A 23,006-nucleotide genomic window follows, 5' to 3' on the forward strand; every position below is an offset into this window, starting at 1 on the left:
CTCCTGAAAGATAATCTCCCTCTCTCTCTCTCTCTCTCTCCCTCTCTCTCTCACCCAGAGCCGATAATGTTTATTCAAGGCAACCAGCTGTTGTTGTGTTGTTGATCAGCAGATACATTTTGAATGCTCGTTTTTGAGAAAATTGAGAAAGTGGGTAGAGAGATGTGTTTTGGTTTCGTTATTTTTTTGAAGTGTCATTCTCTCAGTGTGACTTTTTTTTTTATTGACTTTTTGTCGCCTTTTCTTTATCCCAACCTGACTCCAGTGATGTGCACAGACATAGACTACACACAGCAAACACAATGCAGTCTATTAGCATCAAATGATATTAAGTAAGTAGGCAGCAGTGTATGTAATAGGCCAATATAAAACTAATACCTTTCCTCTCATGTTCCTGGTCTTGAATAATTTCCATTTTCATGTGTCTAGTTTAAGTCTGCACTGTTGTTTAACTAATATAATTATGTCATTGTGAAAACCAGAATGAGGTGCATTTTTATCTCACAAAACAAAATCAAAAATCCTCAAAAGTCCTGAGTCCAAAAGTCATCGTCAATACTATCATGCCAGTTAAAGGTGCATTATGTAATAAATCTAAAGCAACTGGCCATAAAATCCTCCTAATATGTCACAGAGGAATTATGTTCATATAACAAACTGAACTCACCAACAACAACAGTACAGCCAAAATATTTGCATTAAAAAAAAAATCTTTTGCAAACTGCAAATCATGTTTATGTTTTGAAATCATGTTTTGGCATGTGGCGCCACCTACCGCCGTCTATCAATCATTGCAGTCGTTAGAGTCTCAGCTGCTGAGCAACCACGGGTTGCCAGTTACGTCAGAAAGTGAAACCTAAAAGACCTTGGTATTTTGAATTTGAATGTAGTAACCGTTTTTGGCCACATTCTTACATATGGCACCTTTAAGGACTGTGTTGCAGTCCTGAAGTCTGTTATCAACCTGAAACCTTATACCTGACATTGATATCTGCACCTTTCACATTTTTAACCTCATAAATAAACATTTTCATACTATGCTCAGCATCCCTTAACGATTACTATTCTCGCGTCCAGTACATTACAAATCTTCGCGTTTCTATTTAATTGCAACAGATTTTTCCGGAACCAAACAAAGTGCAAACAACATTTGCCATAAAAAATCCAATGGTATTTTAGTGTCAAAGGTTTATTATCGTATGGATGATGGAAAAAAAACATGATGAAATGTATTAATACAATGCAACCTCTAACTGTTTTATTCATTAATAGCTCTATAGAGGTTGTTTGTTCTTCCAGTAGAATGTAAAAATCCCATAACAAACCACACCTAACAGTAGGTCATCTGCATCAGAATACCTACTCAACATTTAAATATGTGTAGGACCTGATGGTTCAGCCTTGATTTGAGCAAAACAAAAAACAACAACAACAACAACAACTGTCCTTTCCAGGCTTTCGACGACTGCTATTAATTTGCTCTGTGGTCAGAATCGAGCAGAACAGACTTGTTCCTACTGAGCAGTGCCGTGATGCACATTAGTTCTGACAGCAGGCCTCCTGTCAGGCCTCTCTGCCCATCGTCCCCCCCAAACCCCCCCCCCCTCCCAAGCCCAAGCCCAGGGCGTTCACACACAGTTACATGCATTGTCCTGGGATGAACTGCAGCAGCGTGGTGCTCAAGCAGGTCTTGCAGTGTTTACAGTCGTCGCATTGATTTCTACGAGTCCTTTAATAAGAATATCCACCGTATCGTCGAAAATTGTATGTAGAAACATTTCACCAGTCCTTTTAATGTCAATGTCAGTGGCTTTATTTTTTTTTTTTTTTTACATAAAAAGTCTTTGACGTCAAAGACTCATGGTTGCAACTGTTACCTTTTAATAGAGAGTGGGTGAGTTCTATGGAAATATGAATTTCAAGATGGCGTAGATTAGCGTTTTTTGTCCCAGTAGAACTTGGTTAGAGTTTGATCAGCATGTTGTTTAGGAATGAACACATTAAGCTCTTCATACCAGCAATATCCCCACTGCAGCTTAATTTAAAACAATCCTCGGGAGAAAAAAAAACACTATGACAATGGACCACATGCTTTAACTGCTCGGGCAGTGCCTCCCCCTTTTCACCTTTATTGTCACAGCAATATCTGCGATCGCACTTATTAAAGAGGGTGAAACAAGAAGAGCGTGTGTCTCATTGATAACAAAGGAGCAGTGTGAGTTATGCCTGGGGGGGAGGTTGAATGGTGGGTCTGAGACTTTTTTAGCGAGTTGAGACACATCCTTCCAAAGACTGCACACTGTGCCGTCGATCAAAGAAAATGACGGCGTCAAAATTAAAAGAAGGTTTTGATGTCTTGCTTTTACAGTTCCTTAGATCACGTTGCGCGTCTTTAATCCGCAAAGTGCCTCTTGTTGTGTCTAAAAACTATAAATTAGGATTTCCTTTTTTGACGTCTGACAAGAGTTACAAATGACGTCCAAACGCTGTAAGGTCACTTTTTCTTTGAACACGTAATAGATGAGTAAGGTTTACAGTATTTGCTCGCGCATGACCACACCCGACACGGCCAAGTGACATGTGTTAACACCTCCCCGGCTCACATGAAAACAAATTGGATGTCAACCGTAAAAAGAATGTCATATTCAGCTAACCGGACAGGCCACATACTCTTACAGTTGTTGCAGATGTGAAGCTCGATTGAGTCGACTGATGAGGGGGGGGGGGGGTTGGGGGGGGGCAGACAAACATTATTTATTGTCTTCATGATAACTGAGGTTACACAGACACAGGCACACATGTAGGCAAACAAAAGCACGGTATCAACTGCACACACGCCAAACACGGATGACGAACGCCGCAAAACTTCATTTAAGTCACCTGACACAAAGGTGCTGCTATCAAATTAAAACGCTATTTGGCTGCCAGTTATGAAGACAGTGACGTACTATTACCCGGACACATTTCCACAACAATGCTTCAGCTGCATTCAGAACACTATAAAGATTGTGATTTTTTTTCTGTATGGGCCCAAATGTGATATGATTCCATGGTTCCGTGTTAGTGCTTTTAATCCACACCTATGTAGATTTAAACTAATCTATTGAGTACAATTTGTTAAATTAACCCACTCCTGTCATTTGAAATGTACCTTTTTGGTCACTTTTTTTCCCCCTCAGTATGATTTGATATCGACACAATCAAAGAACCTATATGAGAATATGTTTTTTTAAATGTTTCAGACAAGTTAATAGCTAAAAGCGAAAGCGTGGGGTCTGTGTATTGCATAAGCCCATTGTGTTAGGTTGCGAGATCAGGGGAGAAAAAAAAGGCACATTAAATGTCTATAGAAAACATTTATATGACCAAAAAAAAATAATATATATATACATGTATCTGAACAACCTCATTCCAAACTAGTTCTTCCACCTGCTCTCGCAACTGTTCTCACCTGCTTTCACCCACTAAGGTTTCCATTCACATTTAAACGTCTATGCTGTGACAAAACAAACAATAACGCAGTTAAAGTATTTCAAGGGAATGAAGGGGGTGATGAGAGAAAGAGTGAGATAGAGTAAGAGTATCTCTCTGTACAGGGGGGAAACTTCAGGGTTGTTTTTATTTGGCCTTCTCTGCTGAAACAGTGACAGACTCTGTCTGGACTCCGGCATCTGTAGAATGGCGTTTTTGACCCTGAAATTGAAATGGACAAAGTGGGAAAAAAAAAAATGTCACGTGGGAAGAAGCTTCGAAATGGAGTTTCCCCCATTTTCTCATTTATCATATCACTAAACTTCATTGCTTGCAACGCTGCGTGAAATGTGTGTGTTTAGTGTGTTGCTATTATCTTGACCCTCGGGGCTAAGTCAACTTTATTAACTGAAAAGTATTAAAATCAAACTGCTTTTTTTTTTTTTTATTCCTCTTCCAGGAAGTGTAACATGATCAACACTGCACTGTGAGATGAGGGACCTACGCCTTTAATCACTCGGTGAGTTGATGCTGCCATCTTGTGGGGGGATGATGCAACAACATCTAATTTCAATATTCAGTGTTGTTAAAAAAATAAAAAAATAAAAAAATAAACCCACAATGATTATGACTATATTAATATACATACATGTTGTGAAAGAGTTGTGACCATTGGTATCTGTGGAGAAAGTGATGCGTGTCCTTACCAGGAATTTAAACAACTGATGGACCGAGTTCCTCTTCTCCTTTTTGGGAATGTTGGCTACATCCTCTATAGCCTGGGATCCCACGGAGGCCTGTTTGTTTTCTACCTCTGATGACTTGGCCGCTGGTTTAGGTTCCTCCTTGACTTTTACCGCCTGCGCGGCCTCTGTGGCCACGGGCGGGGCTGCCGCGGCCTCCTTCTTAGGCTCAGCGGCCTGGAAATGTTGAGGTAACAAAAGAAGAGCATCACCGTGTGACAACAGAGAGTCGCTACAGAAATGTCGCGCATGAGTCACTTCTGTCGTCTCAGAGATCACATGATTGTGAGCGCGAGGTGATGTTTGACGTGACAGTAAGGCGTTCGTGGATCCCGAATACGAAGTCGCCAAGAAGACGCCAACACTATTAGCGATGATCACGGAGGCAATGATGTGTTTAAAAGTAAAAAATAAGCAGGTATTAATAATGAACACGAGTAACATGTCTGTTCTTAAAGGTGCCATATGTAAGAATGTGGCCAAAAATGGTTACTACATTCAAAGAGGTAATTTTAGTTTTTTTGGCGTAACTGGCAACCCGCCGACTGCAATGATTGGTAGACGGCGGTAGGTGGCGCCACATGCCAAAACATGATTTTTGCGGTCTGCAAAAGATTTTTTTAATGCAAATATTTTGTCTGTACTGTTGTTGGTGAGTTCAGTTTGTTATATGAACATTATTCCTGAGTCTCTGTGACATATTAGGAGGATTTTATGGCCAGTTTGCTTTAGATTTATTACACAATGCACCTTTAAGTGTATTTTTTTACGCTGCCCTGGATGTTTGTGGTCACGAGGCCTAACCGTACTTCAAATTCAACCCGCGTTACTTTTGTTTAGTAATCCACCCTCATTCCATCCATGCTCAGAGATGTTCAAAGTCTTATAAAAAATGAATTGAGCAATGGTTCTTACTTTTGGCTTGAAGAGAGAAAAGAAGGATAATGTTGGAGGTGTATTCTTCTCTTCCTGAACAGGTGGTGGTGGTTCGGGCTTTGCAGCAGCCTCCAGAGTGCCACTTTTTGAGGGATCCACTTTCTGTTATCAAAAAAAAAAGAAAAGAAGGGGAAAATAAAGATCATAAGTTATTGATAAATTAAAGGCGTGACCCTTCCCGAAAGCTGACAGAGCGAGAGCAGGATCTGCCACCTGCAAGTGAGAGAAGAGGCAGAAACGGTAGGGAAACGTCTGAGATCAGAGCAGAGAGGAGACGGAGAAATCAGATACCATCAGATCCAGTCGCTGTAAGAATAAAGAACCCCACAACATCAAGAAAATGAAAAGAAAAGGGTGGTTTCTATCTCTCAGTTTCATAGATTGTCTTACTTCAAAGGAATAGTTTGACATTTGGGAAATACTTGCACAGTAAGAGAAGAGCTACGGTGCCTCTCTCATTATCTATCTGAGGCCGGATCCAGCTGCAGGTGAAATTAGCTTAGCACAAAGACAGAAGGATAAAAGGAGGAAATGGGATCTGAGCTCTGTCCATATAGAGAGGAAACCTCTAAAAGCATGAAATGGAAGGAAAACCAAGAAGTATATTTCCCCCCAAAAAGTTGTTAATTTACCTCAGCAGGCTGTGGTTCTCCATCTACCATCTGCATGGAAGGAAAGGTTATTTGTTTCCCCAACGATTCAAATGCTGTATGAAATCAGTGTGGTGTAACCAAGGAAAACATAATAATACTAATTATCGAGTCGTCGTCAAAAATAGTGCAAATGCCACGTTTTTTTTTCTAAAATGAAAGGGAAGATAATACTCGGTATACAATGTATTCTGTGACGGCGTCATGTCAGAGCTGAGCGAAAGAAAAATGAAACGTTAATATTCCCGAGCACTTCTCACTGATTTACCTGCGTCTCTACCTCTGCCTCTGCCTCTGCCTCATTCTCCGCTGTCTCTGGAGGTACAACCTTATTTTCACCCCGAGCAAATGAAAATGAATTAAAACATGCGAAGAAGAAGAATAAAAAAGAAAAAAAAATATAAACACGGTGAGGTGATATATTCAGATGAACAGAAGATGATGCCTCCTAAAGAACTCTTCTCTGATTTACCTGGACGTCTACTGCCCCCGGTTCCACCACGGGCTCCTCCTGCAGAGTGAAACTGCCTGATTAATCTGGACCAGTGCACATTTAAACACATTCAAATGCTGTAATTTACCAGGCAAGTGCGTCTGTTGTGTAACACGCACATTATGTGTTGCTAATACCTGTAATAATTCAGTTCATAGCACAGACCTGCAGGTGAGAGATTAATAATCCTGCAGGTACATTCTCACACACACACACACGCACACACACACAAACCAGAATTCATTACGTTCCCTGAATACAGATGAGAGGAACACGCAGACTCTCCAGTTTTACCTTCCCTGGCTGCACCTCTGCTTCTCCTGCAGCCTGTGGTGTCTCCTTGGCTGACTGCAGGACAGCAAAGGAGTTGGTTTTGTTAGTAAAAAAGAAAAAATCAACAAGACAGAAAGATATTAATGCCCCCCCCCCCCAAGACCATGTTACCACGGCAACAGACAATGATGAACCACTAATTATAGAGGTGATGGTTGGGGAAGGGGGGGAAGGGGGGAGGGGGGGGGGGCACATGGATGGTGTAGTGGTTAGCACTCTTGACCCAGGTGGGTTCGAGACCCGGTCGGAAAAAAACAAGGGCCTTTTTTCCCCGCATTTTCTCCGGGTTCTCCGGTTTCCTCCCACAGTCAATAAGAGGATTAGGTAAATTGGACACTCACTAAATTGACTGTAGCTGTGTGAGTGGAATGCTTGTTTGTCTCTATATGCGGTCCTGCACTGGCGACCTGTCCAGGGTGTACCCGGCCTATCACGTATATCAGCTGAGATTGGCACATATTCTGGAGTGACCCTTACGTGGAGGATAAAGAGGTAGAAAATGGATGGATGGATGGTTGGGGAAGGCTAACAGTTGAATGCTAAATTGCACCTGAATTTTGCTCTAAATGTTGTTAACGGACTTAACAGTGTTTTTCCAAATATTTCAGACTATCTGTTTAAAACAAACGAGTCCCCACGTGCCCCTTTGGTGATGGGAATATGATTTTCTCATGCAGAAAAGTGGACTGTGATAGAAACAGCAGTGCTAATTTGGGACAATTTCCCAGAGGAAACATTTTGAGAGAACGAAACCTCATTCTCAAAGATTAAATTCAAAACAAGGCTGACGTACTTTACAACAATTGCTGTTCCAATTTATAAAGCACACATTCAGTTTCTGCCACCTCCAGGAGAAAGAACCCGGATGAGCCATGGTCAGTTTGATGAAATAAGGATCTCCTGCAGATTTGTCCAAGGCTTTGGCATCATTTGCTGAATCACCCTTTGCCATTAGATGCCTTGACACATACTGTAGCAGCACACACAGCACGGCTCACACTGTGTGGACACCACACTCTCTCAAAGCCTCTGTCAAATAACTCAAAAATAACACAAAGGTTTATTTACCTTCGAGCGAAAGAATCTGCTCAGAGAATCTTTGGCTGATTTTCCTTTTGAGGGCGTGGGTTGCTTCGCAGCAGCTTTTGGTTCTTCTTTTGGAGAGGGTTTTACGGGTTTCGCAGCCGGGTCTCCCTTGATTTCCATTTTCGGTGGCTCTGGGGGAGGTGGCGGTGGGAAAGACATTCCTTTGGGCGCTGCAGGAGGCTCAGATATTTGTGCAATCTATTCAAGAGGGAGAGAGGATGCTGAAGTATGAAATATCGCTGAAGTCATTTCGGTGCTAAATGCATTTCATGCAGATTAGTGATGGATTAAAATGTATGAATCAAATCAGGATCTGTTATATGAATGAAAAAATGAAACCAAATACTGGGCTTTATGCTCACAGTAGTGTCTGCTGCTGGCGGGGGCTCCTGGGATTATATGGCAACAGAAAAAGCGAGCAGTTAGAGAGATGAAGTCAAACTGAAAAAAAACAAAGAGCTGCTCTGCCTCTCTCGTCGATAATAAAGCCTAACATTATTGCAAAATGATTGGATTTTGGAAATAGAGACGAATCACGTGAAAAGCGTGATATTAATAAGCAACCGTAACAAAATCAAATGTGCGGTATGTGTCGCAATGCTTCGTGAAACATCTGTTTACCTGATCCTTTTTGGCATCTGGAGTTTCCTTTTTGGATGTTTTAGTAGGAGTCACCTGTGCGGAAAAGGAAAGAAAATGTCACTGTGAGTCATTTATTTTATAAAAAAAGAGAGATTTTATTATAGTTGATGTGACTGAAACAGTAAAATAATTATAACAAAAGTCTTTTATGGATGCAGACACAGGCCTTAATGATCCGTTTGACTGCAGCACACTGAATGCACTCTGAGCTTCCTGACAGAGCACGTACAGTACATGCACTGTCATCGTGACTGCCTTTGTGCTGCGGGGATGGCGTAGGCCTGCCCTCGCTCTTTCTTCGCAAGTCTCGCAACGTCCGTCCGCAACAAGCTTCCCTTGTGAGCTCACAGTATGGGCTGAACAATAGGCCACATTCCCGCATGTTCAGAGGCTTGATTAGCATGAGGCTAAGGAGGCAATGGTAAACTCTTTAAAACGGCTCCGAATCCGAAAAAAGCACGATGGAGCCGGTTACAATAGTCGCCTGTTGTAGGTTTTTCCATAAGGCACTGGTCATCGCGGACCGATCGCGTGATGGATGCCTTCAAACTGCCCTTTTCCACCGCATCTCGACATTCGGTCGAGGGAAATCGCAAATAAACAAATGAACATCTTCACTGGTTAATTTATTGTCCTCTTCATCAGGCTAATTACCAAATGTCTTGTCTTCAGTGGCTTTAAACCTTTCGAAGATAATTAGAGCAAGAGATGAATTTCATTTTTGTCGCGTGAGCAGCTGTTTGCCTGCAGTGATAGCGGAAGGATAACAAGTTTTTTCTTTCCTTTTTCTTTGATTACAGCAATTTAACAGTTTATTTTCCCAAGCTGTCTTAATTCAGAAGATAATTAATTTGAAACATCAACAGCATGGTAAAAAAAAACACTTTCATTTCTAGAACTGTGTCACTTACTAGTGTTTTGAAGAAGTTCATAACTGGATTATTTTCCTCCTCTGGGTTCTCCTCAGGTTCACTGTTCCCTTCGTCACTTTCAACGCTTTCCTCCGCTTGACCTGGTTCTGGAGTTTCTGGTTCCGTTAATGATTCTGGCTTTAGGTTAGCTGCTTCCTATACACCATCACAAAGAATCAGCCTTTGAGAAGTATGTTAGTGCAGCAGAGCTGATATGCAAGCAGTGAGTGTCTTAATCGCAGCATTGAGATGGGAGCACAATTCCAACCATGCCTCTGCCTACTCGGTGCATTGTCAACAATCACCCTTTTATTAATGTGTGTATCCAACCCCTCACTCATTGATATTCAACAATGTGTGAGTTATGCCCTGAGAAATATCAGCTATGTCCTTACGGTGAATATATTTGAACTATAGAGCAGGCTTGGTTGTTTTTGTTTTATTATTAATAATTGTTCTTTCACATGTAATCAATTTATTTAAAAAAAAAAAAAAAAAAAAAATTCAATAAAAGCAAGGGTTATATACGACAGTACAAATAACATAGAAAATGTAAATTATTTTATTGAAAAAAACTTGTCACTTTTTTTACATGTATGAACTTTGTGTGTTAATGACATACACACAAAGGTACTTATTGTAAGTTTTTCTGCAATCCAGTTTGTAATTGTCACAAACCAAAACAGCTCATGAGCTCCATTACTGATGAAGACCAATATTTTTTTTTTAAAACAAAACAACATTCAGAAATTGACCTTTGACATGTATTCACTGATCTGTCTTCGGAGTCACGTGGACGGTAACGGTCACGCTGTATCCCAGTGGAAACATCTCTAAATTAACAATCCTAAATAATGAGTTTTCAACAACCGATGTGCACGCTGACTGCAGCCTATCACACAAAGCTCCCATGTTTGTATCAGTAACACTATCTTCTGTTTCATTCTCCGCAGCCTCTGCCTCTTCACCGATCTGCGGTCCGACCTTCTCTGAAGTCACGAGGTTGCATTCGTCTTCTTCTGCAACGGGATCTTCTAAAATGGTCTCAAGAACAGCCTCGACAGTCTCTGCCTCACTAGAATTGTCTGATTCACACATGCTCTGTTCTGTAAACGCATCTTCATTTGTCTCAAGGATTATCACTAGATTACAACTGTCCGTCGTTGTCCGTTCGTCCTCTTCGGTCTGTTCATTTGCAGCGATCCCTGCTCCAACGTTGACTTCTTCTGCAACAAGGTCTTCTGCAGTAGCCTCAAGAGTAGCCTCAACAAACTCCGCCTCAGGCTCATCTAAGGTTACAGAGGTCTCTTCAACCAGGGCACTATCAGAATTGCCCGATTTACACATGCTCTGTTCTGTAACCGCATCTTCATTTGTCTCAAGGATTATCACTAGATTACAACTGTCCGTCGTTGATTCATCCTCTTCAGTGTGTTCATTTGCAGCGATCCCTGCTCCAACGTTGACTTCTTCTGCAACAAGGTCTTCTGCAGTAGCCTCAAGAGTAGCCTCAACAAACTCCGCCTCAGGCTCATCTAAGGTTACAGAGGTCTCTTCAACCAGAGCATCATCAGAATTGCCCGATTCACACATGCTCTGTTCTGTAAACGCATCTTCATTTGTCTCAAGGATTATCACGAGATTACAACTGTCCGTCGTCGATTCGTCCTCTTCGATCTCTTCGTTTGCAGCGATCTCTGGTCCATCTTCAGCCTCTTCTGCAGCAAGTTCTTCAACGACAGCCTCGAGGACGGCCTCGAGACAATCTGACGCAGGTCCGTCGAAAACTGAATCGCCGCTACCCTCGGATTCTTCGCCGCTTTCGTCTGTCAGCTCTTCGGCGGGTTCTTCTGTGGACGTCTCTTTGGCGGCAGCATCTTCTTCGGGATTTTCTGGCACTGCTTCAAATTCGTTTGATAAAGCCTCTATGGCATCTTCGATCATCTCTTCGGCGACTTCGTCCACGGGGTCCTCTGGGTCTGTAAGGGTTACATTTTGTTCCACACAGAGTGGCACATAAAACTTTAAAGTGACAACCTCTTCTTCCACGGAGCTGTCGTTATCCGCCACGGGCTCCTGTGAAGTTTCACCACAGAATCCAAGTGTTTGAGCGAGGGCATCGATTGTTGCATCGAATATCTCCTCATCACTTTCACTGCCGACAGCAGGACTTCGATCTGATTCTTCAACCGTTTCTTGTCCCACGTCAGTAACGGCTTCGTCTTCAATCTCGTGCTCGTTTGATAATGCGATAATACGATGAGTGGACCCGAGAGAATCATTTAAGCTCGTTGGAAGCTCATCAGAAGATGCTTCTCCAATCAAAATGCCCTCTTCTTCAGAGCCGATGCCACACTTCTCTGAAGTCTCATCGTCAGTCACGGTGCTGAGCGTGTCCTGTTCATCTGTTTCTGCTGCGTCATCAATTGGAACTGTGTCATCGGTGTTGATCTCTTCATTGGCTGATTCCTCCCTAATTAAAATCTCTGTCTCGGTAAGGGTGGGATGTTCTTCTGCAGGAGTGTCCTGGTTTGTGGGTGTAGGATTTGGCTCCTCGGCAGCAACCTCAGAGATTGTTTCTATCGCCATAGTCATCAACTCCTCGTCGAGGGACGAAACGCCATTTCCTTCCTCGGCCCCGGGGGAGACGACATCAGGCTCGGGTTCGGCGGTTTCAATCAATGTCGCATCAGCAGACGTGTCTCCAGCTTCCTCGCAGTTGTCCTCCGTAATGACTTCGTCTATCCTCGGCTCTGACGTGTCTATAACAATGTAGTCATTGGATTCCGAAATGGCAGCAAAAACAAGCTCGACACAATCTGCGACCACTTTAGGAAGGTTGTTTTCTTCCGCGTCCATTTCCTCCTCTGTAACGGATTTGATTTGGTTGGATTCTGGCTCTGTTGCCATTTCCGCCTCGGCCTCCACTGGTGCATCAAGAGCCTCTTCCGTGGGATTGCAGTGGCTGACGACCACTTCTTTGTACATAATCCCAGCTGTGTGGTTGTCTGAGGGCTCCACATTTGCCATCTCTTCTACAGCCTCCTCTGCAATTATAACAGCAGGTGTTTCCAGTGAATCCTCCTTCCCCGCTGGGTCTTCAGAGTGAACATTTGCGTCCTCACAGTCACTGGTTTGCGTTGAAATATCGGCCTCGATTTTTCTGTCCGTCTGAGTGGATGTTTCGGCTCTTTGATGTGGACATTCTGCCTCCTCTTGGTGCTCAGTGATGATCCTGGTGGCGGCCGCTTCCTCTCCACTTGCGTTCAACTCCTTTATCGTGAAAATCAACATTCACATTCGTGTTTAGATTAAAGTGCGTTTGGTTTGTTGCTTCCGGGACACGTAGGACAACCATGCTTGTTAATCACAATAATCCTCATTAGTATCTGTTTGTATTTTGTGATCTCGTGTTAGATTTGGTTAATGGAAGTTAAAAGAATAATTTAATTATAAGGGAAATAAATTAAAAGGAGATTATTGAGAAATATAAATCTGAGTGCGTTTGGTTGGCAGGTTGTTTGGGGAGATAACATAATCCCATGAAAAGTCTTTGGCGCCATTTGAGTACGATACAGTGATCATGTCCTTGTGTTCTTATCAAAAAGGGAATGTTTAAATGTGTAAACTTTAAATAAAAAAAAAAGCTAAACAGCTGGTTGGCTCTTCAACTCAGAGTAAAAGTATTTCACACAAAAAGAAGTGTGTATTTGTTGGCGAATATAGAAAAATAGACGACAACGTCACCTAGCGTCTTTGATCTTTTCATGGGATTAATGAAGAAATCCAGAATATCATCTTTGAGCATTCACACACAAAGTCTACTCACCGGCTGGGCTTCAACGGCAGGACTTACATCCGCTTGATCCTCATTCGCCGTCTCCTTTTCTTGAGCGATCTCAAGATCGGGCGGAGGCGCGGCTTTCTTTTTGAACATTTTGCCAAACAGGGAACCCTTTTTCTTGGCCTCTCCCTTCTGGGTGGTGGGTTCTGGTGTTTCAGAGAGGATTTGGGCCTCTGTGGGTGCACTGTCTGATTCCACCACCACAAAGTCAGGCTCGGGTGCCTCCGTGGAGAGGCTCGAAAGGATGGGCTCGACATTTCCGTCGACTATTTTCTCACCGTTGACTGTAAGAAGAAGAATTGGTGATTAAATACTGTATAGGAAACCAAACAATTCTGTTAATGCGCAAACTAAAACACGAGGAACCATTTCTAATATTTTACATTTCTCAAATGATTTTATCGTGTCAAATAAGCTCTGATTTCTGTCATTTCAAAAGTGCTGAAATAATCTTTTATGAGACTGACGCGGCAGTCGATTTGTAAGAAATCAGCACGTGCAACATTAAGGTCAAGTATTGTCTATTCGTGCGATACTCTGTCTCTGCGGAGTAAACATGGGCTTGTCAAATTGGTGCTCGTAACATCTTTAACTCCGGCATCGACATGAGCCCTTAGACAAACTCAAACACCAGTGGGAATGTGACAGCGTTATTGTCACTAACACTAGCCGCACTATGAGCGTTCAAATAGTCGCTCCTTGTTAATGTCTTGAGACTACGCCTATATTGGAAAACTGCAGACACAAACCCAGCAGGGAGTTACTGTGTTTGCAGAGTATTAGGCGTCCGAAGGACTAACCCAACATGGACGCGCACAGATCGTCTGATTTCATCTGTCATTAAAGACATATATATATATTGTTGTCCATTAAGTGAGACACAGTTAAACAGGATATTCTGTCCTAAAATACTGTCATATTAAAAAAAAAAAAAAAAAAAAAATCTACATTTGTCTATTTATTTTGTTTATACATTTTCTTTACATATATGAAACTCTTATGTATAGTTTTTTTTTTGTTTGTTGTTGTATTTCTAACTATAAATAAAAAGACAGAGACTATCCCTCACCATTAACCTCCAGTCCATTAAATGTCATGTTTGCCGAGACACCATTCACTGATCCGTTTTCATGCATCTCAGGAAGTTTCCCATTCTAAGAAAAATAAGAAGAAGATACAAAAAAAAATTAAGAATCACTGATTCGACATTTCCCACAAACGGATAAATAATAAAGCGCTGAACTGTATATAAACACTGTATACAACTGTATACAAACAAAGCACAGATACAATACACATGTCTGTAATTATAGCAGACAAGCCACAAATGATATTGATCCTTATTACATAAAACACCTAAAAGTCAGTGTTCAATCAAATATCATGGAGTGACCTTGTGGAATCAAAACTTGCATTTAATAGATTATTTGCTGTGTACAAGAGGAAACTAAGAACATTTAAAATTTCTCTACAATATTGATCACTACCTCGGGGGGAAAAAAATGGTGTATCTTTTAATCATAGTTTGTATTCCTGTTTTTTTTTGTATTGCACAATACCATCGTTGTTCCATTAAAACAAAATCCAGAATTTTGAATTGAAAACTCAGTGGTTAAACATTTCCATTTTACCCCATGTTTTCTTACCACAGCAGATTTTTTTGCACATTTAAAGTTTGTGTATACTTTTGCATCACTTTACCTGGGTTGGCTCTTTGTCATTTGAATGCTCGTTTCCCATTTTTTTTCCAGTTCAGACCAAAAGCGTTCGGCTCAAATTCAACTGAAACACATTATGTATGAAAAGAGGAACGATCAGAAACATAGATTGGTTACAGTGACAAGCAAACAAATACGACATATGCTTGTCTATCCTCTTTTCTGTCATATTGTTAAGGTCTTAACCTCAGTGTTATCAAAAATGTCTTACCGTCTGTGCGAGTCAAGCAAGTGATATCCTCCTGAAGAAAAACTGGTGTGTCTCTTTTAGAGAGTCGCTCCTTCCCGACTGTGTATGTAGGCTTTTGTTAGCAGGCTACTTTATGTGTGTGCTTTAAAATGGGTGGGACGGTTTTTTTAAGTAATCAATTGGATTTGGTCCAGTGGAAAGCCCATCATTCCACACCTGGTGTGCTTTGATAAAATAGCCTGATTAGTTCACAATATCCTTTTTTTTAGAATGATCAGACACCACCCCCCCTGACAAGATCAGAGTTAATGTATACTCAAATCAAGCACACAGCATATAACAAGGTGTTGCTTCTATGCTTTGTTGACACGTGTAGCTGGAAGTAGCAGGATGTGTAATAAGGATATTAGTCTGGCACACTTTCACACTGCCAACATAAAAACAAATGTGTGAAATGACAAGCCTATCCTTTACCTAATTATTGCAGGTTTGAGACATTTTGTTATAGAACTTTGGCAATAGTTTGATTTGTTTTGAAATTCACATTTAGATGTACTAAATCAAAAGGAAGAAAAAAGTTACCTACTGTGTCTGCTTTAGTATTATTGGATAGAAAACATAACAGAGGCTTTCTGAGTTGCAAAGACCAAGAATGTGCTCTATAATCATTAATCAAGACAGACAAAGATCTCTGTGATTCAATCATTCATTCTTAAAAACGCTTCCACAGTCACATTTACATGTCTTTGAGGACCTCTCAGTGCATCAGTCCACGCATTATTATCAAAGATGAACTGATCACTTGGACTCGTTCCTCCTTTCATCTCCATGTGTTATTGCTTTGTGCGAGTAAATACGCAGATTCCCAGGCTCACTCACTGGAGCTCCACACTCGTTTGGCGTTACGACCTCATGGTCTAACTCCAAAAGAGTACAAGCCTGCTTATTTGCTTTAGTGAATTGAACATGGCAAGGCTTGGAATCCTTGGAGCACAATGTCCCAATTGTGCAGCCTATAGCTTGCATATTGAGGTGGGAGTTGGATTCCCCCTGTCTGGGTTGTGCCTGCAGCTGAGGGACCTCAAGCAACCTCTTCATGGTGCACCAACGCATAACAGCCCACTCGTTTTATTTGCAGCGCGACGGTTCTACAAAAAAGGCCATTCTTTTTAAGATGAGTTGGAAGAAACAACATATTACATGCTCTGTATTTGTCACATATCAGGTGCAATAGCACTTACTTTAACTTTGATGTGGTGCACTTCGCTATATTTATTGACATCTCTGTGTAGTGAGTCTGACTTGGTCCAGCTTTGCAGATGTATTCTGTAAATATTTGAATTTGGGTGCAGTACAGTTTGCTGAAGAAATATTTACAGAGCAGCAGCTCCGGTTGATATAATAACATGTTTGTTCAATTCTAAGCAAGTGTGCGTAATTCTTTACATGGTAAATTGAAATGATTCATCGATGTGGCGAAACCAATATGTCTCAATTGTCCCCGATGGTGGGATTGATCAAATGTCTTTGTACTGTGAGTGCTCACCTGTGGCCATGTTTTCAAGCCATGGCGAAGATAGATTATACAACTACAATAGCTGTTCATATGATTTACCCACACCGTGTTATAAAAGGCACACAACAAACACAATTAATTTGTCGATGTTTGTTGTATTTGTGTTTTTAAATGTAATCCTCCAGATTTGTCTGTCCCGCTAGATGGCGGTGTCTACACATGCTCGCGTTTAAGCACCGCTCCTTTGGTGCAGTCGAAGAAACGAAGATGGCAGCCACCGTGAAGGGACCTGTTGTAAGTTAAAATACCTATGCGTATCTATATTAAAACAGCCATTCTATCCGTACATTATGAGCGTTGGGTTAAAAATAAATACGCGTACAACCGCATGTTGAAAAACGGCCCCAGATACTTACGTCAGTGGTGTTTAACGCCCCAGTCACGCCCTCGTGTAGCTTAGCACAATGATAGCAAGTAGCTAAGTGTTAGCATGTGCGGTAGCTAAATTATCCTGTGTCATCTGCCATTTCACCACGCTTTTCGCAATAATGGCATTAAAATATTAATTATGGTGGGAGTGGTGCAAAAACAACGGCTTGTGTCAGGACACCACCTACTGTATCGACTAGACTTAGTCATGTTTCAGTTTGAATGTATAACACGAACCACAATGCTATGTTTAGATCGTGTTAAAAGGTGGAGAGACTCTAAATGCACGTAATATGACAAGCGTGTTTAACTTTTTAAAAGTTTGACAGGATATTCACTCACTACAGGTATCTGCGACGTTATTCCTACTAGTCAAAACTACAGTTTCCATATGTCTTCAATACAGTTTTATTAGTCAGATTTACGTCACATTTTGTATTCATGTGTATGGGGTTTGTCATCAATTATCCTCAATTTCAATATATAGCCGCTGTCTTTTTTTTTTTTTTGATATCTTGAATTAAGTTTCAGACAGAATTAAGTTGTAGATATCTCGAACTTGAAATGTGTCCATAATAACAAAACCCCATACACGAGGTGTGTCATTCTGACAAGAGAACACAGAATGATGGATGTCTGTAATGGTAATGGTAATACCAGGAATTCAAGCCTGGAGATTAAATGTGTATAAATGACACGCACACATTTCAGGATTAAGTCGATCGAGAATTCCATTATTATTTCCTAGCATTTTCCCTCTGTTCCACTTGAACAACCCAACTGGGCGGAGTGGTGCTAGCTTATATTGTGTAATTTCACTTCCATTATAACTGTTTTGTCAACACGATGGGCAGAATGTTGTGCATATTGAAATAATACAATTAGTTGCAGCTAGGGGTCAGGCTGGTGTTATTTCCATGATTGAAACAGACATTTTTTCTGCACTTTTGTTTGTATAATTTACTGTAAGTTTCCCTCAAATCTACCCGCGTTGGAAACTTAACTATTTGAGAGTAGACCACATCCCTCTGTTTAACAGACGAGAACAGACTGCAGTGTAGATTACCTTCGCTCAAAAACACAAAGCTCTCTTGTGCAGCTTTAACCAGAGGAAGTCATTTAAAAAGCGTATACGATTTATTCATAATGCCACTCAAGTTCTCTATTTTAGCTACTACATCAATGTGCTTTATATTGCTGGTATATTTAAAAGAAACAGGAAGATGTTTGGGTTTATTGCAGAAGCAATATTGTTAAATGTTGTTTAACGTACTTGTACTTTAACCTTATATATCATAATAGATGTCTTCCAAACTTTTAACCCAACATTTAGGTAACTGTGGGCTGGCACTATATTGATATAATGTCTATTCTGTCACATGAGACCATATATCTTAGATCTGGATATTGTCATATCATGATTAGGTATCTGTGATGACTTGTCCTGGTTTTAAAGGCTGTTACGTGCGTTGATTATATTTATTGTATTGAATATTTTTGTGAAATACAATTTTATATATTAAAAAAGTAATACTTCTTAAATTGTAAGCCTAACTTTTTGTGTTATAGCAGACTTTGACTTTATTTAGAGGCAATTTCATTGTTTCTAATGCATATAAATCGTTTTTAAATCTTTATTTAACATTAAAAAGCCAAATAAATAAACCAGGTGTTATCTGAATTGAAAGGTGATGAATGTAATACAGATTATGAGCAGTAGATGTGTTATTGAGTGTATTTACATTGTGTTGTCACTCTATCCTGAGAAGTGCAAACATCCAAAAGAAAACTTTCCGTGTGTCCATCCAGCGAAACAACCTGTGTGCCGCTTTATATCCATATATATCTTGTATACTGGGATATAGCCTAAACGTATCAATATATTATTTATAAGGCATATTGTCCAGCTTTACCTTTTAATCTTGACAGAAATATCGATTTGATTCATCACATGATCTCGATTATTGAATGATAAGATGGATGGTATGCAATTTTAGTCTTCTATTGTTTTGCTACTTTACATTTATGAAGTTGTATCCTTTTACAGCAAGTTTTATCCTTTTACAGTGTAATTAACCACCAAACTTAATGAAAAATGATGATGCATGTAAATGATAAGGTTAATAAGCATATAAAATGTGATGCTTTGCTGAGGTGTACGTGCAGTGACACATTTTATGTTCGTTCTTTACTCTAAATACATTTTTATAGTTTTATTGAAGATATTGGGTGCTGGACTTTTATTTTTATTTTGTACTTTTATCCGAGCACATATTTCATCTCTGCTAATTTCCTCTTTTTTTGCAGGCAGTGGAAGATGTGAATGTCACATTTGAAGACCAGCAGAAGATCAATAAATTTGCCAGGAACACAAGTCGGATGACAGAATTCAAAACTGAAATAGAGGCAAAGAAAGTAAGTCCTGTTTCTTTTTTGTTTGTTTGTTTTTCGCCTTGTACGGCATAACTGATTGAGGGTTATACTGCTCTGTGTTTGTTGGTGCTGTTAAATAGCGGCATTGATTCACCTTAATGTGGATTCAGGGTTCTCCTAAACTTGACTGCATTAATGTCTTTTTAATATTTAATCAGCTCTCACTGATTATATTGTAGGCTTAAAATACTGGAAACACCTTTCAGTGTAAAACTACATTTAATCAGGGCTGCAAATTACAGCTTCTAAAGTTACCATTAGAGGTGAGTTAACACTTACTGATTCTGTGAAACAGTGTGTTCGGAGCAGTCATGTTTAACTTTGGTCTGAATTACTAAAATTAATTTGTCAACAGCCTTCATTGTGACTTTTTAATTGTCTCTTTTCAGAAATCGCTGCAGAACTTACAGGATGCCTCTGATGACTTAATGATGTTAGAAGACGACGCTCTATTGATCCCTTATCAAATCGGTGAGGTGTTTATCAGTCACACCCAGGAAGAAACGCAGGAGATGCTGGAGACTGCAAAGGTGAGTTTCTGCGTCTTTGCATCCATTCAAAGTATTCATCAAAATAAAGGCAGATGGGAGATGATTTATTTAGCATATAATAGTAGCTTCATTTACTAATTTAGACGGATGTAAATGGTCTTGCAGTGAATGATTAAAAAATAATAAATATTAAAATCAACTCACATTTTGTTGAGTTGTTGTTTTTTTTTACTATTAATAAAAATATGTTTTCTCTCGTCATATGCAATAGAAGAAATCTTCATTTGTATTTGTTACCATTTTTTTTTATCTGATGACTTTGAAGCATCATCAGATCATCCATCTGGTCATGATGCATTTAAATTTTATATAGTAGCAAACAACACCCCTCTTACTCTGAGATTATTATCAGTGAAGTACAGACATTGCAGTAAGACTGACGTGTTATCTATGAATATTCATGAACTGTCTTTTCAACCAAAACCATTTTGAAATCAGTCCGGACTGGATTCTACTAAAAAATCACCTTGTTCACACAAGCCTCAGCAGCCACAGAAGTTTTTGGAAAAACAGATGGAGTTTTTGTGCTTAACTTTTTGTTCACACAATATATAATTAATAATACTTCCTCTTGTGCGCTTGTGTAGAGCGCTGTCATGGTTGCTGAAAAAAAAATTGTGATCTATTTTCAAATGGGATAAAAGCAAACTCATTCAACTCAAAAAAAAAAAGTCTTATGTTTAACAAAAAATAATTATGTAAATCAGCAGAACACATACTGCTCAGTGCCAATTTATTTAGACTGCTTTTATCACAAGACTTCCTCACAGAATATTTCCCCTTGGAGAAATCATCTGTGGAATTAAAAAGTAGTAATACAAAACTAGAAATTTCCCTGAGCCCACATCATCTGCCAACATATCATTCTGACAAAGGCCATATAATATACAATATAATGCCAAATGAAAACTGTATCTATCAGATTAAAATCACTGAAAAAGTCCTAAACCCCACACTCACTCCATGTTTATAGAATATCAGAATATAATATTCTGTTCATGCTTTTATGAAACAATTTCCCATTGTTAAACTATACCAACAAACTTCTCTTGGTATACAGGTATACTGAGGTTTACAAGTTTTCATGATATGACATTGGTCTTGAGAAATTATACCATTTTTTTATTAAGTTTTATTACTTATTTGTAACAAGAAGACAGGAGACATGTTGATAGAACTGTATTTACAAAAATCCTGTCATGCAGTTCAGATTGAAAATAAAAGAACAACACAACTCCCTCAGGCTGACTCGGGTGTCGTCTGTTAGAAGATGATGTTTAGCCAGATGGCAGTTCACACAAAGGAGCACTTAAAGATCATCCTCTGTGCACCTGTGTGAGTAGGGTTGGCCATTGTCAGTCTCCAGAGCTCTATAGATGCTGAAGCACAGCGAAGGCAGGCTTTATACCAGCGGGGTTTTTTAGATTCGGCCTTGTCCTCCTTTCTGTCACTGCAACGTTTTTTCATTTTTTCCATTTTCCATACGTGACGTCGAGCCAGCCACCGATTGTTGGCCACGACAGTGCCTTGGGTCGATGCTCGTTTTCCGAGGGCTGGTTTTATAAAAAATTAGTGAAGGATTTTAAAACCATTTATTTACATAATAAGCATCTAACAATTGGTATTCAGATGTTTAATGTTGACTGAAAAGTCTGTAAATTTGAGTCTGGAAAAGCATGGAATTTTGAAATGGAAAATGTGTAGGAACGCTGAGGGTCACTTATTATATCTGCACGTTTTGTGTGTGTCTGTGTGTGTACATATAATGTTGAGTCGACTATGTCATTTAAATTGACTGCTTAGGGGAATTGCTTTACTGAATGAAGTGTGTCCACCTCTGCTATAGTAGATGGTGGTATGGTTCCTTTCAGCTTGTTAGTATTAGGCATTTGTCTTTGTCATCGTCTTTTCTTTTCTTTTAACCATCCATTAACTCAAAAATATTTCATTCTTTAAGTTAGCACAGCATGAATTCAGTCTCTTTCAGTCCAAATATGCCCTCCTCTGATTTGTGCCATGTTTTTCTTGTTGTTTTCATTTGTGTAATGGCTTCTTCTATTATTTCTGGGTCAAAGCCTGCAGGTGGGAACTGTGGAGCATTTGCAGAGTGGCCCAGCCAGCTTGAGTCCAGTTGATGTAATACAAATTTCAGTCGGATTAATGTTGTATGTTGACTAAAACAATAATTAGATTTTTTTTTCCCCCTCAACGTCATGTAAACATACTGATCTCTCAAATGTATTTGAACCCTGTTGTTGCTCACCTTCTTGGAGGAGGATAAAGTTGCAGTGGCCTTGGTATAATTGGAGTTTCCATGTTCTGTAACCAGGAGGCACTGGAGCAGGAGGTCAGGGGCCTTGAGGACCAAGTGTCAGCGATACAACAAGTGTTGGGTGATCTGAAGGTCCAGCTCTATGCCAAGTTTGGTAACAGTATTAACCTGGAGGCAGATGAAAGCTGAGCAGTGAAACAGACATTGACAGCTGTGACAACATGGACTTTTTTCATGCAGCTCTCGTATCACATCCGCAGCAGGACATTTGTCAAACAAAGCATGAGCATGAACTGCTTAGTTGTTGTTTTGTTTAGCCTCTTAGCTTTTGTCTACACATGTGTTTAGATTTGTGGCAAATTTAAATAATTTAAATAAATGTGCACAATTTCTTTTTTGGACCCCTCATTCAACGTTGTGTTTTTTCTTTTACTCAATTGATCGAGCGGAAGTACAAAAAAAATTAAGGAACAAAATGGCTGTGTAGCAATTTAACTTGTAAATTTAACATTCTGAACATGAGCCCATTTCATTTGTGACCCAGCTGCATATTTGATTACCCTGAAGGTTTGGATTAAATTAACAGAAGTTCTCTGTTTGACACAACAGTGCTCTGCATGGTGAATGGGTTATTTGAAAATGAAAGCACTTAAGTTTCCAACCTGCTCGACCTTATTAAGGATTTTGTGGTGTTAAGTCTTGAAATCAAGTCAGTGCTTATTAAATTAGCATACGCTCACACTGAAGGCTAGAGTGGGGTCCAAAAGTCTGAGACCTGAGACTCGCTC

At 40.0% G+C, this 23,006-nt stretch overlaps 2 protein-coding genes across 2 annotated transcripts; one reads left to right on the top strand and one right to left on the bottom strand.

Moving 5' to 3' along the window:
• Nucleotides 1-1,186: 1,186 nt before the first annotated feature.
• Nucleotides 1,187-16,573, bottom strand: bcas1 (brain enriched myelin associated protein 1; the record flags this gene model as incomplete). The annotated part of the gene is made up of 9 exons (XM_083895525.1): nucleotides 1,187-3,693; nucleotides 4,179-4,391; nucleotides 5,130-5,252; nucleotides 7,695-7,910; nucleotides 8,075-8,101; nucleotides 8,334-8,387; nucleotides 9,266-9,421; nucleotides 13,095-13,393; nucleotides 16,564-16,573. 9 exons carry the CDS (start codon nucleotides 16,571-16,573, stop codon nucleotides 3,619-3,621), a joined length of 1,173 nt encoding a protein of 390 aa, XP_083751651.1. The 3' UTR covers nucleotides 1,187-3,618.
• A 213-nt stretch (nucleotides 16,574-16,786) lies between these two features.
• On the top strand, nucleotides 16,787-22,792 carry pfdn4 (prefoldin subunit 4). Its single transcript, XM_083895249.1, has 4 exons — nucleotides 16,787-16,827; nucleotides 19,270-19,377; nucleotides 19,785-19,925; nucleotides 22,276-22,792. The coding sequence occupies exons 1-4, from the start codon at nucleotides 16,801-16,803 to the stop codon at nucleotides 22,405-22,407; spliced, it is 408 nt and encodes a 135-aa protein (XP_083751375.1). The 5' UTR covers nucleotides 16,787-16,800; the 3' UTR covers nucleotides 22,408-22,792.
• Nucleotides 22,793-23,006: the final 214 nt, after the last annotated feature.

The sequence above is a fragment of the Microchirus variegatus genome (genome assembly GCF_963457635.1).
Source record: "Microchirus variegatus genome assembly, chromosome: 9".
NCBI classification, from domain to species: domain Eukaryota; kingdom Metazoa; phylum Chordata; class Actinopteri; order Pleuronectiformes; family Soleidae; genus Microchirus; species Microchirus variegatus.

Bases quoted from the DNA above. Each gene is read 5' to 3' on its own strand.
- pfdn4 (XM_083895249.1), top strand. From the start codon at position 16,801: ATGGCAGCCACCGTGAAGGGACCTGTT. The intron at 16,828-19,269 runs GTAAGTTAAAAT...CTTTTTTTGCAG, and splicing joins CCACCGTGAAGGGACCTGTT to GCAGTGGAAGATGTGAATGT. The intron at 19,926-22,275 runs GTGAGTTTCTGC...TTCTGTAACCAG, and splicing joins AGATGCTGGAGACTGCAAAG to GAGGCACTGGAGCAGGAGGT.